Consider the following 14,829-nt stretch of genomic DNA (forward strand, 5'->3'; position numbering starts at 1 on the left):
TTGGATCTACAGAAAAATGAGGGTGGTGTAGAGAGTGTCCATGTACACCACACCCAGTCTCTATAGTAACATCTAACATTAGTATGTTATAGTTACAATTATAAACCAATACTGATGCATCATTATTAACTCAAGTCCTAACAAAGTTCATTCAGAGTTCCTCACTTTTTTCCTACTGGCTTTTATCTGTTCCAGGATCCCCAGAACACCACATCACATTTAGTCATCATGTGTCTCCAGACACCTCTAAGTTATGCATAGTTTCTTGGACTTCCATGTTTTAGATGACCTTGGCAGTGCTGGTCGGGTTATTTTGTAGGATGTCCGTCTATGGGAGTTTGATGTTTTACTCATTATTAAATTGGGCTTAAAGGTTTGGAGGAGAACATCAGAGATGTCCTTTTAATCACACAACAGCAAGTGCTGTTCAACATGAATTGTGACTGTTGATATTGACCCCGATTGTCTGGTTGAGGTGGTGTTTTTCAGGTTTCTCCACTGTTAAAATATTCCCCTTTACTTCTGTACTTTACTCTTCGGAGGAAATCAGTGTATGATACCTAAATCCTCTTTAGCTGATAAGTAAAGCCACTATTTTTAAATGTTTTATACCACTACATATTAAAAACTACCAACTAATGTTCTCTTTATAAAGAATTGTAAGAATTACTTCCTTTGATATCTTCAAGGAGCCAGTCCTTGCAAGGACAGTTTAGGTTGTGACCGGGCAGTTTCGAGGTAGTGGATTCCAAGCTGAATAGAAAAAAGCCTGCAGTCTTTGCATTTACAAGCTGCAGTGGCAGACAGATGAAAGGAAATAATGACAGCGCTTGATGTTAGGGTTATCATTGCTTCAGTCTTGTTCATTTATTGGTTCTGTAAGTTACTGGGCTACTTCATTTAGTTTTGAACCATGTTCTAAGGAAAGTTGCACAAAGCAAAAGGGCTTCCTACTGAGAAAGGGTTTGTAGGGAGGGTTGTCATTTTTAAGGTGGCTGCATACTTTTTTAAACCTATCTCAGTAAGTCTGCTAATCGCCTAGTGAAGTGCAAAAGCTGTTTTATGAAGCAGGCTTCCTTTTCTCCACTTATTTTTGGGGACTTATTTTTGGGGAGTTCTTAGAATTCGTTAAGTAGATGAGTAAACTTTCCTGGATAAACAGGGATGAAGGAGAAATATAACTTGTATTGAAATTAACTCTTAATAGAAGTTTTGAGAAGAGATCCAAGTGTATAGGTGGATTAGCGATGTTGAGTTTATAGTGTAAACTACAGCGCCTTCTAGCGTTTTAGCGTGGTAATGCAATCCCTCTATGTAAACAATAAGCTCTCCTTAGTACTTCAAAGTCTGGGGAAAAAGGGTTTTTGTTTTTCCAAAAATTGCACCAAGATAAAGCAAAGCTTTAGTTGATGCGGGTGTGTTGTTCAGGCGTTAGCAGTACTGCCCTCACTAGACGTTCATTGGACAGTAACGCAACCCCAAGAAAAGGATGGTTGGTGAGGTTTGGGCGTGCGCTGCAAGCAGGAAGCGCCAATACCGGGTAGCGTTGGGGTGACTAATCCGAAACGCCCGGCCTAGCCGCCTGGTAGCTAGTGTACCTGTGTTAAGTACAGCTGCCGAAGCAAATCAGCAGCTTCTTGTTTTCTGAGGCTCTGAAGGTCGCGAACAGGCTGCTTGGTTTTACCCAGAAGGCTACGCGCCAGCTGCGAGTAATTTGCATACGCAGTACTCGCCGGGGCGGGGCCGGTAGGGGGCGGGACCGCGGCTCAAGCTTCCACGCTGGTCGGCTGGCGTCTTGGGTGTACCCCCGCTCTGGCTGTTTTTTATTTCCTTTCGTACCACCTTACGTTTTGTGTTCAAGCTGTGAACAGCGCTTTGTGTATCAGAGCGGTCCTCTTGACAACCCGTTTATTCTGCTAGTTGGCTTGCGCTCTCCGGGCTATCGGACTGCACCAGGAATGGGGGAGCGTCCTGGGAGCTGGTGGGCCAGAGCGTGGGCTCCGAGGCCAGCGGCTAATGGGTTCCCGGTGTTTCCTCTTGCAGGTGGTTCTTCTCGGCATGGACATCCTGTCCGCACTGGTCACCCGGCTGCAGGACCGGTTCAAGGCACAGATTGGCACAGGTGAGCTGTGGGTAGGTGTGGAGCGGGGCCCCACATTCTACACCGTCCAGCCCCCAGCCTTCGCTCTGTGTCCCCAGAGCCTCCACGTAGCCGCACCCAGCCCCCACCCCCCACCGCACCCACCCTTCCGCTTTAGTCCTCCCACCCTCCCAGCAGCCCTTGAGGCCTCCTTCAGTCTCCTGCTTGCTGGGGTGCACCACTGCTTGGAGGACTGACCCTCCTGGGGTCACCCCAGATCCAGCCACCTCACCACATCTGCTGGCATCTTCATGCTTTTTGTTTTTACCATACCTTTCTGCTGGCTTCTTCCAGCTTTTGTGTTCTAATGCAGGGCATTACTGCTAATTCTTTTATTTTTACACAGATTCTTTGTACAGATCAACTATCACATTTTAGTGCAGACAGAATTGTATTTGCCCCGGTTGAGAAGCATTGCTTTCCCATCTTGAGAAGGTCTGCAAATCGGATGTGGCTGTGTTTTTTCCAGATCATATCCTAGGTGTTAACTGTTTTCATTTAGATCATAAATGTTGTTACAAGTGCACCTTAAATGATCGCTCTTTATGTCAGCAAAATGAAATAAAAAATAAGCACGTTTCATCATTTAAGAGATGATTTAGTCATTTCTAAATTCTTGACCTCTGGAATTTCATAATGACAATATAAGCACCAAGCAGCTCTGTTTGTACAAGGATTTCCTTACAGAACTTCTCAGTTTTGGTTGCTATGTGTGTATTTGTTATTTTCTGTTAACTTCCTGGTCAATATGCCTTTTCAGATAAGGTTAAGAACTCTTTTCCTATTCTGGCATTAAGTGTCATTAACATTAAATGTCATTAACTGGCATTAAACCTCCCTTACTTTGAGATATTTGATATTTTAATAACATTTCATTTTCCTCATAAGTTAACTGAGTTGTTCAGGGAGATCTCTTGTAAAAGAAAGGTTTATAGACTCTTAGAAGCAGCTAAGTAAACTGACTTCTGGTAGGTAAATGCCCTTGGAGCACTAGCTGATAGCCACAGCTGGAGTGTAATATGCATGTGTGTATATATACTCAGTGAAAGGACAGACGCACAGTGTAGACGAGAGGCTGAGTTGTAAGTGCCTGCTCCTTCTATCCCCAGTGAATGTGCTGGAGCCCTCTCTTACCCAAACTTCCTTATGTGTTGACTCCATCCTACCAGGGTCTTCCACTGACATCCTTCTTAATATTTCACCAGCTTTAAACGTGCGAGGAGCTAGCTGGAGGAAGGTCGGTTAAGGAAGAAAAGTGCTGTGTCCATGCAAAGGGTTTTGCACATTCTTCTTCTTCTTTTTTTTAATCTTTTTTTCTTTTAGAGATTTTATTTATTTATTTGACACACATACACACACATCACAAGTAGGCAGAGAGGCAGGGGTGGGTAGCAGGCTCCCCACTGAGCAGAGAGCCTAATGCGGGGCTCGATCCCAGGACCCTGAGATCATGACCTGAGCCGAAGGCAGAGGCTTAACCCACTGAGCCACCCAGGCGCCTGGTTTTGCACATTCTTATAGTAGCTTGAAAAGGTTTTAGTGGGAAGAGTAGAATTGTGAGGATTGGTGGTTCTAGGATGGTGTACCACATTTAGGCCAGCATTTTGTCTTCCCAGTAATTGAAATACCCACTTGGTAACTGCAGACTCTCCAAAATTGGCTTTGGTTTGATCAATTTGCGTTTCGATTTTTCAGTGCTGCCAAGTTTAATAGACAGACTGGGAGACGCTAAAGACTCCGTGCGAGAGCAAGACCAGACTCTGCTGCTGAAGATCATGGATCAAGCTGCTAATCCCCAGGTAGTTGGGGGAGGTGCTCTGCTCGGTGGGGGGGGGGTCTGCTTGAGATTCTCTTTCTCCCTCTCTGTTTGCAAACCCCTCTCCTAGCACATGCATGCTCTTTCTCTGGCAGGGAGAGATTTAATTAAATCTTAAAAATAGATTTAATTTCTTTTATTTTTTATTTACTTTTTAAATTTACTTACCTCTTTATTTATATACTTTTTATTTTAGAGAGAGAGAGAATGTGCGTGTGGGAGGGGCAGAGGGACACACAGAGAGAGAGAATCTTAAGCAGCTCTATGCCCAGCATGGAGCCCATCTTGGGGCTTGATCTCATGACCTAGATCAAAATCAAGAGTAGGATGCTTTCACTGACTGAGCCACTCAGATGTCCCAAGGTTTAATTTCTTTTAAGCTGATGTGTTTCACATGAAAATTTTCATAACATTTTATCTGTCACTGTCCAACCCTCCCACCCCCATAGAGGATGTTTTAAAAAGTAATAAATAGCAAAGGGTATACGTTGACTAAAATAGTGGGCTTATCATGGGTATCGAGTGCTTGGTTGAATCCATTAGACTCTTGGGCTCATTTGTGTAACTGTCTCAGTTTTTCTGAGAAGAGGTGGTTGTGGTATCTGGGGAGTCAGGAGGCTGGCTAGAGCCCTCACTCCTATCTGCTAGTGAGCTGGGGCTGCTGGCAGATAGATGGACAGAGGGACACAACCCTGCCTTCCAGGCTCTTGCTCTTTAATGTATAGGTGGGTAGGATGGCAGAGAGATTAGGAAAAGCCATCCAGGGAAGGTAAAACCCAGAACGTCTTCAAAGATGAGCACATGTGTGACTTGTTGCTAAGGCGGGGACAGCTGTCCAGACCAGAAGAGCAGTAGCACTGTGTGCTCTCTGGCAGATGACCCAAGCCTTGCTTTTTCTTACTTTCCTCACCCATGAAATGGGAATGGTTACACCTTTCTTTTGGAACTGTTGACATTACTAAATGCAATTATATAAAGGAATGTGTTTGGAAAAACTCTAACTTGATACAGAAATACAAGTTACCATTTTTCAGTATGCCCTTGAGGGGATGAAATGGATTGGTTGTGGCTGGGGCTGACCTGGCACCTGTAGAGAGGTCCCTCTTCAGTCGTCCGTGTGTTAAGTGAAAGGCTCCTCCTCTTCTCACTGTCCTTTGTCCCCTACAGTATGTGTGGGACCGAATGCTGGGAGGCTTCAAGCACAAGAATTTCCGGACTCGGGAAGGCACGTGCCTCTGCCTTGTTGCCACACTCAATGCGTAAGTCCAGGCGGGGCCGGGGGATTTCCTTGGCCGAGCGTTTTTATTTGTGACTTTGTGTTTCAAAGTGACGATGGATTTCTGGAAACTGCAGAGAAATGTCTGGGGAAGTGCCTTGCACCCTTCCCCCATGGTCCTTTACTCTTTTCCATTTTACATGTGTACCATGCACTGATAGCGCCAGGAGAGCAATACTGAGGCAATGCCCATGGCTGACACGGTTTCCTCTGGTGACACACATGCATTGGGTGTGCAGTTCTGTCCTATCCTGTCCTGTGTGTCACTCCAGGGACACCCCCCCCCCCCCCAACACACACCGTGAGGTACAGACCTATGCAGCATACCAGCGTCCCTCATGCCACACCCTGCCCTGCGGCCACTGATCTGCGCTGTGGTTTTAAGAATGTTATGTAAATGGAATCAAACAGAATGTGAGCTTCTGAGATTAACTTCTTTCATTCAGCGTAATTTCTTTGGGGTTGTACATGTGGGCATTGCCTGAACGGTATTTGATGTCTTCTTACGGCCGAGGAGAATTCCGTGGTACAAACCTTTGAGTCTCCATTCACCTGTTGCAGGATGTTCAAATAGTTTCTCGTTTCTGGCTGCTACAAGCAGAGCTGCTGCGAACGCGTACCTATGTGTTCCTGCAGCAGCATAAGCTTGCATTTCTCTTGGGTTGGTGCTCAAGAGTGCCGCTGTGGGGTCCTCTGGTAGCTTTAATTTTAACGAAACTACTGAACTGTTTTCCAGAGTTGTCTGTACTGTTTTACATTCCCACCAGCAGTATATGAATAATTCCGTTTTTTCAGATTCTTGTTAGCACTGAGTGTTCTTTTCTTTTTTTCCTTTTAGTCATTTTGATGGGTATGTAGTGGTATCTCTTTGTGGTCTACATTTGATCATGACCCAAGCCGAAGGCAGAGGCTTAACCCACCAAGCTACCCAGGCCCCCGAGAGAGGAGTTTTTAAAATAGAAAAATTACAAGTCACTTTTTCTGATTATAAAAGTGATACTGTATATGTCAGAAAATTTACATCTGGAAGAAATAATGATCTGGGATATTTCTACCACCTTCACACAATCATGGTTAACTTGTTGTGTGTTTTTAGTTCAACCTGTAAAGTTATATTACTTCAAAGACAGAACTAGGATAATATTTATGTCACCTTATAAATTGTTCCGCTCGGTATGTTAGCCTTTTTAGTACCATTAAATTTCCCCAGGTTTGTATCTTAAAAATGTTCTAGTTTTGATCACAGTGGTTTCACTTCTGAGAATGTATCCTAAGAAGTCATCAGATTAACAGAGAGAATGGCATTCACAAGGGCTATTTGTGCTGGCATTTATGATGGTGAAAGGTGGTCGGTGACTTCCTGCTGTCCCGCAGGGCAAGGTTTTGCTGGAACCCTCTGTGGCCGCTGTCAGGGTCTTCCCACTGAGCCTCATCTATGCTCAGGTGGAGAGTTAAGTGAGGAGGACCCTCACGGAACTTGCCGTTTAGTTGATAACACTGAGCTGGGCAAAATAGGAACTGCTGTGTGACAGAATAATGATGCAGGGGCAGCCATGTGTGAGGCAGGCAGGGCTGCAGGAAAGGCTGGGGCCCTGGCTTGGCATCGCAGGTTGGGAGCCAGAATGGAGAGAGCCCCGAGTGCCAGGGAGAAAGCATGGTCAGCGAGCAGCATGAAAGATTTTGAACTCTGTGCGAGTGGGTGGGGCCTTTGTGGCATGCTTATTTGGGAACTTGGTGGGCAAAAGATGGGAAGGAAGGGGAGCGGAGGTGTGAGGGGGCGAGAAGGCCCTGGAGGTGTGTGTGTGGGGGCATTTCTTTTCCTTTGTTCTCACCAACAGTAAATCACTCCTTTTGTTTTCAGCTCTGGAGCACATACTTTAACACTAAGCAAGATTGTGCCACATATATGTAATTTACTTGGAGATCCAAACAGCCAGGTGAGTATATTTTAGTGAGAAAGAAGAATATTGGTTATAGACCCTTAAGATGCATTCTGGTGTTCTGTGTGTATCTAATAGGTGGGTGGGACTCTATTCCTGTTTATAGTGCTCAGATAATTGTTCCAAGTAATGAGCACTAATGCCCTTTAGCACTGGTGAATATGGTGGTCACGCCACCCTGTTCTCTATATGGCTGAGGCCTTGTTATCCTTTAAAGTGATATCACCCAGACCAGCCTCTGAGATACCGTCCCTCTAGTCACTCACTCTCCAGCCAAAAGGGGTAGCCTTGGGGAAAAGTAATCAATGCCGATTACAGTCAGTCAGGCTTTGCCTCTTGGGGTCCGGGGATTGATTGGAAGGGGCCTAAGGGACCTGTTCTGAGGGGATGGAGACTTCCCCTATTTTGTTCGGGTGCTGTATAATACGACGGTGTATGAAATTCCTTGAATCCTAATGAGGCACGGATGGTATTTTATGTAGATCTTAGGTAGATCCAGAGACCAAACACCGAAGCACCACTCCCTTAATGTAAGCGTAGAAGAGTCGGTAATTCGTGGGCAGTCACCAGGCAGGTCACAGAACTTTCCAAGCTTGGGCCTTAGAAGTGCCGGTTCTCCCACGGGTTCAGTTCTGTTTATCACTGAGGGCCATTTTTATTATGATAATTAGCTCATATGAACTCATAAGAAAAATACCTCATTAGATAAAGGGGCCAAAAATTGGAACAGTAACTTACCAAAGAAACACACGTGGTATGCAGGCATCTCATTTTAAACCCTGACTGATCATGGCTGACATGTCCCCACAGAGGTTGTGCTAGCTTGCTTCCACCTTCTCCGGCTCCCTGGCTCCCGGGTCCCTGTGGCTCTGGGCCCCTCTGGCTCTTGTCCTTCCTTCTTCCTCGGCTTTGCCCTTTCTTATCTCTGCTGCTGCTTTTCCCGTCCCCAGCCCCTTTGTCTGTGGGTTCTCCGGGTCTCTTTTGATCTCATTTGCTTTCCTCTTGCCATCCACTCCTTTACCCAGCCTTCATTGAAAGTATAGGATACGGGGGGGGGGGGGGGGGGAGTAGAATTTTGAGATGTTTCAATTTACTGAATCACGCTTTTATGTTTCAATGTTAATTTAAAAAGAAACAATTTTTAAAAAAAATTCTAAGTTACCAAGTGGGTTGTTTTGCTTTTCTCCCTTTTTGGTCTTGTTTCCATTTTTGTTTTCTGTGGAAGAAAAAAAATCCCTTATTGAGGTTACACATTAGGTGATTGCTGCTATCACATGGTATCCTTAAGTCCAACGAGAAAGCCAGCCTGGCTAGCTGAATGAAGTTCTTGTTCCTAACTCAGGTGCTGTCACGGGCCACTTGGGTGATGTGACTCCACGCGGTGGGCCCCTGGGACCCTGAGCATTGGCATGCAGTGAGGTGGGTGCTCGGTGGGCACCCTTGGGCAGTCTGTTGCGGACAGAGCCGGAGTACCCCAGACTGTGCACTCAGATGGTCATCCGTCGAACCCCACCTGCCTTAGGAAGGTTTATTTGCACCCGTATACACGCACAAACGGACACACGCAGTCCACGTCTCCCAGAGCCCTCCAGCCAGGAAAGTACCACCTGCTTCTCTGCTGCTAATGCACGGAATCATTCCTCCTCTTGGGCTGTGTGTATATGTTGCACGTGCCTGTGCTCTTGCCTTTCCTTTAATCTTTCCTGCTGTGCGCCCCAGCAGGTGGCTAGCCTCCTCTATATCCTAGTCAACAGCTGTCCTTCGCGGAGGCCACAGAACTGTAGAGCATTCAACTTGAGCCCGCCAGGTAGCGTTTAATGTACTGGGGCTCTTGTGTACTCCTAGTGGCCTGAAATGTTGGGGTACCTTTTTAATGCTGAGCCGTGGGTGGGCGGAAGCAGTGTAGGGCCCGCGTGGCTGTGTTAGTGAGCGCCGCCGTGCTGCCTTCAGCCTGAGTGAGCTGCTTTTACAGAACGTCCCTTGGCAGTTGGAGTGTAGTACTTGTAGACCGAAGAAAATGAAGAAAATGTGTTCTGCCCTATTTCCTGAATCGAGGGTGCTCTAGACCCTCAAATGCTGTCTGACCCGATAGCTTTGGAGCCTGAGGAATGATGATTTTGAAGGCTAAGGAGATTGGTTCAGAAGATGTAGATATACTCCTTCCACTAGTCGCATGCGGAGTGTTTTATACATGCAATACATAGGTTCCACACTGCTGGCCTGAAACCCAATCGCAGCGTCATGTGTGGGCGCGTGCGTCTGCACAGCATTTTAACTTTATGTTTAAGAGTTTTGGTGTTCTTATATTTGAAAGATTCGTATTCCTGATTTCTCTTGAAAGATTACATATGGCCAAACCATACCTACATTGCTCCCAGGCTGGGTGATGGTGGCCTGTTTGCCCGACCCCCTCCATTTTCCCTCTTCTCTCTGCCAGCAGGGTCCTCTGCCAGAGTCATTTGTCACTGTATACCAGTTACCAGGTTCCCGCCTGGGCCATTGAGGCACTTTAGTTTGGCATCTACTAGTCACTTAGATACTTGTGGAATGAATTTGTTGTTTTTTTCTAGCCCTCCAAGCAGCCCTCAGCTCACAGAGGAGAAAGTGGAGACTAAAATAGTTTATATATTGGATCTGGGATTACACAGTTTCTAAAGGGCCAAGGAGGTACTCAGCTGTGCTTTGATTCTAAGGCTGGTCATTTTCCCACTAAATCTCTTAAACTGATGATGGTCCAGACTTTCTGAGTAGGACAGGATGTTGCTTGCTCATTCAGGTGATGGGCTCTGAGCAGGTATCATTCATTAGAAAGCAGGCTGAGTCATTTTCAGGAGACAGTGGCATTAACAGCTTGTATAGTAAATCCATGTTTCTGTATAAAAATGGTGCCTAAATTCAGAAGGTCTTTCTTTTCCCAAGTAAACTGATAATCTATTAGTTGGCTTGGGCCACCATAGCAAAATTCTATAGACCAGTGGCTTGAACAGAAATACATTTCTCACAGTTCTGAAGCCTGGTAGTTTGGGATCAGGGTGCCAGCATTGTCTGGTTCTGGACGTGGGGGGAAGGGTCTCTTCCTGGTCTGCAAACTGCTCCCTCCCTGTGTGCTCGCATAACTTCTCTGTGCCCGTGTGGAGAATGGAGCCAGCTTGTGGGTGTCTTTTGTTGAAGGACACCAAACCTGTTGGGTCAGGGCCCTATTCTTATGACTTTGTTTAACCTCAGTTATGTGCTTATAGGTCCTATCTCTAAGTACAGTCGTGCTGGGGGATTAGGACTTCAATATACATATTGGGGGTGGGAATGCAAACAGTCTGTACCATAACATTTGCCCTTTTCCACCATCGGGGAAAAATGGTCTGTGAAGTTAACTGTTGTATAACCTGTAATACTGTTAAATCAGGAGTAGCCGGCGGTATTGAGAATTGTAAATTGTGTCCCTACTTCCTTCCTCTGCCTTTTATTCTCTGTTATTTTGATGTCATTGCTTGAGACCAAACACAAACGCATGTTGCTCCCCTCTCTTTGTCTACTGAAGTAAGTACCCTTCCCCCCTCCTCCCCAACCTTCACAGGCTGGCCTTGGTTCCAGGGTATACTGGAAAGTTGTCCCCCCTCACCCCACTGTGTGTTTATTGGCAAACTTTTAAACCTATGGAAAAATACTAGGACTAATAGTAATACCTGTATTTACCAGTTAACATTTTTGTCACATTTGTTTTCTTTCTCCCTGTATGTATACACATACCCACACATAGAAACGCACTTTTTTTTTCTCCCTGAACCATGATATTTTTGCTCTGACCTGATGTTTTTGCTCTGAGATACATCTGTTTATATCTCTCAATAACAAGGATATTTTCTTATAGAATTACATGTTATTTTCATATCTAAGAAATTCAATATTGCTAAAAATGGTAACATTTGATGTACAGTCCGTATTCAGATTTCCCTGTTTTTGTTTGTTTTAAATCTGTTCTGTTTCTTAAGCCTTTTTTTTTGCTGCTTTCTTATCTTAGTTCGTATTTGTGTTTTTCCGACTACTTACTCGCTCTTCCTGAAGCACATGCCATGTGTCTCTGCTTTCATGCCTTTGCGCACAGGCTGTACCTTGTTTGGAACCTGTCTCATTCCATCTTTATTTGGTAAAATGCTGTCCCTTAAGCACATTTTAAGTGGTTCCTTCCTCTTTCAAAGAATGTTTCTTGCTATCATCTAGTATATTTGCTCCCTTCTCTAAACTGTGTGAGTTCTTTGCACTTCTGTATGATCTATATTATATCCTGCTCTGTATTAAATGAAGAATTTGTGGACTACCACTCCCCTCCCTCCCCTCCACCAAGCCCCTTTTAGGACCATTAGCTTCTTGAATACAGGGCTCTATGTATAATGGCTTTTACTACCTATTTTTTTGCTCTCTAAGTATTTTATTGAGTTCAATCTAGAAAGCTTTTTACATGGAGTTTTGTTTTTAGTATATAATTCATTTATTTGTAGTATTTTCTGTTTTGGGAAAGTGATCTGAAAATTCTGGATTCCTGACATCCTCTGAAAAAATTGAAAGCACTAAGGGATGTGGACTTTAACACATGTACAGGGAGGGGCTTGAATTTCCCCTTTGGAATTGTACCAGCATCATGGCTTTGTCTAGTCAAACATCTATAAGGGATTATATCACAGTTGCACTGGCAGATTGGTGATAAACTTGGGGTGGCGTACAGCCTGTTGTGCCCCAGCAGGAAGCGCTGTGGACTGACACAGAGCAGCTGTAAGATCTCTTCTTTTACATCTAGGTTCGAGACGCAGCAATAAACAGCTTAGTGGAGATTTACAGACACGTGGGAGAACGTGTGAGGGCAGACCTCAGTAAGAAAGGATTGCCGCAGTCCCGGTGAGTTCAGACTGTCTTCCTTCCTTCTGCTCTTCTCATCTTCTTTCTTCCGTTAACCGCCTGGTTTGCATTACTTAATTTACAGTGGTGATTATATTCAAAGAATCTGTGGTCAGAGGATTGGTGGTTGGAGGCCTTATTCAGGCCCATTCCACTTACTCAAAAGGAGGACTGTCACCCAGACATCTAGCCGCATCTCATGCCATGTATTGATTCTAGAAGCGTGTTTAAAATGGAAAGGTATTGAACAATTTGAGCATTTTTTGGCTTGTGTAGTTATATCTTGTTTGCAGCAAGTACCAAGTGCAGTAGGTGCTTTAAATATATTTGTTTGAATTAATGAAGCCTTTCCAGAATGAGCCTGGATAGAAATAAAGAAGTAATAATTCTGGAAAGCATCTTTGAAAAAGTAATTTTCTGCCAGTCTCAATTCATAGAGGCCAGTGCAAGGGCATCCGCATCTCATCAGATCCAAGACCAAGTGAGTTCACGGATGTCTCTGTTGTAGTCAGCGTTTTAAAAAAATAATGAAAACTGGATATTTATAATTTTAACCTTGGTGGGGGAATCTTAGACCCTTTGTGCTCTGCCCCATTCCTTTAAGGGAGAGAGTAATATGCTAGTCCTGGGGAGCTACACGTGGCCTGGGCTTCTGGAGCAGCTTGTCTGAGCCCATCACTGTGTCCGGGAGGTAGAAGGACCCATGAGGTGACTTGGGAGAGCACACAGTAAGAGTCAGAGCTCAGAGGGTAGCCCTGTTCTTTTGACTCCCCTTTTAATTTTCTCTACCCCCATTTCACAAGAGTTTACAGAATATTGGGAGTCTAAATATGGGTTGGGATTTTGAAATATACTGGAGTCCTCTATCTTGATGTTTCTTTTTTTTTTTTTTTTTAAGATTTTATTTATTTATTTGACAGAGAGAAATCACAAGTAGATGGAGAGGCAGGCAGAGAGAGAGGAAGGGAAGCAGGCTCCCTGCCGAGCAGAGAGCCCGATGCGGGACTCGATCCCAGGACCCTGAGATCATGACCTGAGCCGAAGGCAGCGGCTTAACCCACTGAGCCACCCAGGCGCCCCTATCTTGATGTTTCTTAATTACCTATGATGGAAGCAGGCCCTTTACCCTAAAGTAAGGGTTCTGTGAGCAGGCAGCTGGGGCTTTACTCACTGTTGTTGAGAGTCCTGTCTCCCGGGTTGCTCTCACGATGGCCCCTGAGCTATGTGCAAGATTATTAGGTGGGGATAAAACTGTTTTCATGTTTTTTATAACAGGTAATCTGTGAGAATAGACTTATTTTGTTCCTGTGTTTTATGAACCTCAGATTTCTTGTCTTTGAGTATATGGGGGAATGCATAGGAGAAAGACAAACTTAAAGACAAAAACCCTACATAGTGTCCTAGGGAAAATTGGAGGGCCCAGGTGAGCAGGGACGGCAGGACTGGCGGGAGAGGGCTGTTTACTCATGATGTCAGTGTCATCATTGGGAAGACAGGCTATGAGCAGTGAAGCCCTTTCCTGCTGGGGGTGGGGGCTTCACCAGGCTGGGTAGCTCCCAGTGGCTCCAGGCTATGAGCAGACCATCTCACCTAGTGGGACATCTGTGTTCTGTCTGAAGGCTTCTATAGCAAGCCCATACTCCTGGGAGGTGACATGGTGACACGGAGGTCTGGAGAGATGAGTGCTCAGAGGAAACTGCTATCCTTAGGGGAGGCTGGCTTGCAATGCTGCCCCTGCGCTGGCGGCTGAAAGCTTTGATCTGGGGGGACTTCCCATTCCCAAAGAGTGGGCAAGAGTGGCTCACGGTGCCCTGGCAGTGTGTGTTACACTGATCATCTACTTTCCTTTGGGTAGTCTGGCATGTTGCTAAGTGCTACTTCAGGGAGTGTCTGCATGACCAGCCCCAGCAGAGCCCTGGAAGATAGCACGGCACACCGTTGTCGTTGTCATAGCCTGTTGCTGGGGATAAGCATGTCTTCTGTGATGCCACTCCACCAGGACGGGCTCTGGGAAGCTTGTGCCTGGTTTCCTGCAAACCTTTCCCCATGTACCTTCTCCCTTTGCTGGTTTCTTGGGAGTGTCCTAAGTATGATAGTGATGGCCATGAGTGTGAATGTGCCCCGAGCCCTGAGTCCTCTCAGCCAGTCATTAAACCTGCGTGTGGACTTGGGGACCCCAACACAGAGGACAATTGAGGTCAGGCCCCAGGGGGCAGTTCATGCCAACCCGACCAGGGGCTAGAACCTTCTCATTCAGACTCCCAGTGATTGGTTTTTATACCACCACCCTCCCTTCTTCTTTTTTTTTTTTTTTTAATGAACAGCTGCAGAAGAGTTAGTTTGGTCCTCTGTGAATGGGAATGAGGCTCCTGATCCCTGATGTGACTTAAAATCCTTCCTAAAATTTTTAGACCACATGCAGAGGGTGGTCCTAAGGAAATGGGCCCACATCCTTCTCAGTTGTGGCTGTAAAACTCTGGTTAGACATGGTGCCTGGAGAGGGAGGCTGTTGGTGCTTCAGAGGCATTACTCTGGCGAAAAAGGCCAAAACTTCGTGTTTCTTCGTATTTATTACAAGACACTTAACTAGCACTGTGAGGGTTGGAGCCCCTGGCCGCCACCTTTAGTTTGATTTTGCCAGGGACACATGCGAATGGAATGAGACCTTGGAAGAATTCTGCCGTTGTTTAGAAGATTCATTGTCTGCTGTCTGTGGCTCCAAGTGGCTGATGGGAATACTTGAACATTCTAGACTTTTGTTAGTCAT

General features: G+C 45.5%; 1 protein-coding gene and 1 non-coding gene across 6 annotated transcripts in view; one reads left to right on the forward strand and one right to left on the reverse strand.

Moving 5' to 3' along the window:
• Positions 1–14,829, forward strand: part of CLASP1 (cytoplasmic linker associated protein 1) — a 271,575-nt gene that overhangs the window by 92,363 nt on the left and 164,383 nt on the right. For all 5 annotated transcript variants that reach the window (XM_059166603.1, XM_059166604.1, XM_059166606.1 and 2 more), the window contains exons 3-7: positions 2,044–2,122; positions 3,836–3,939; positions 5,124–5,215; positions 7,094–7,169; positions 11,965–12,062. In XM_059166603.1, the coding sequence (XP_059022586.1) occupies positions 2,044–2,122; positions 3,836–3,939; positions 5,124–5,215; positions 7,094–7,169; positions 11,965–12,062 (449 nt within the window). The remainder of the gene's footprint in view (positions 1–2,043; positions 2,123–3,835; positions 3,940–5,123; positions 5,216–7,093; positions 7,170–11,964; positions 12,063–14,829) is intronic.
• LOC131828453 (U4atac minor spliceosomal RNA) lies at positions 1,369–1,494 on the reverse strand. The gene has a single exon (XR_009352459.1). It is a non-coding gene; the product is annotated as a U4atac minor spliceosomal RNA (small nuclear RNA).

This window comes from Mustela lutreola, chromosome 3 (genome assembly GCF_030435805.1).
Source record: "Mustela lutreola isolate mMusLut2 chromosome 3, mMusLut2.pri, whole genome shotgun sequence".
Taxonomy (NCBI): Eukaryota; Metazoa; Chordata; class Mammalia; order Carnivora; family Mustelidae; genus Mustela; species Mustela lutreola.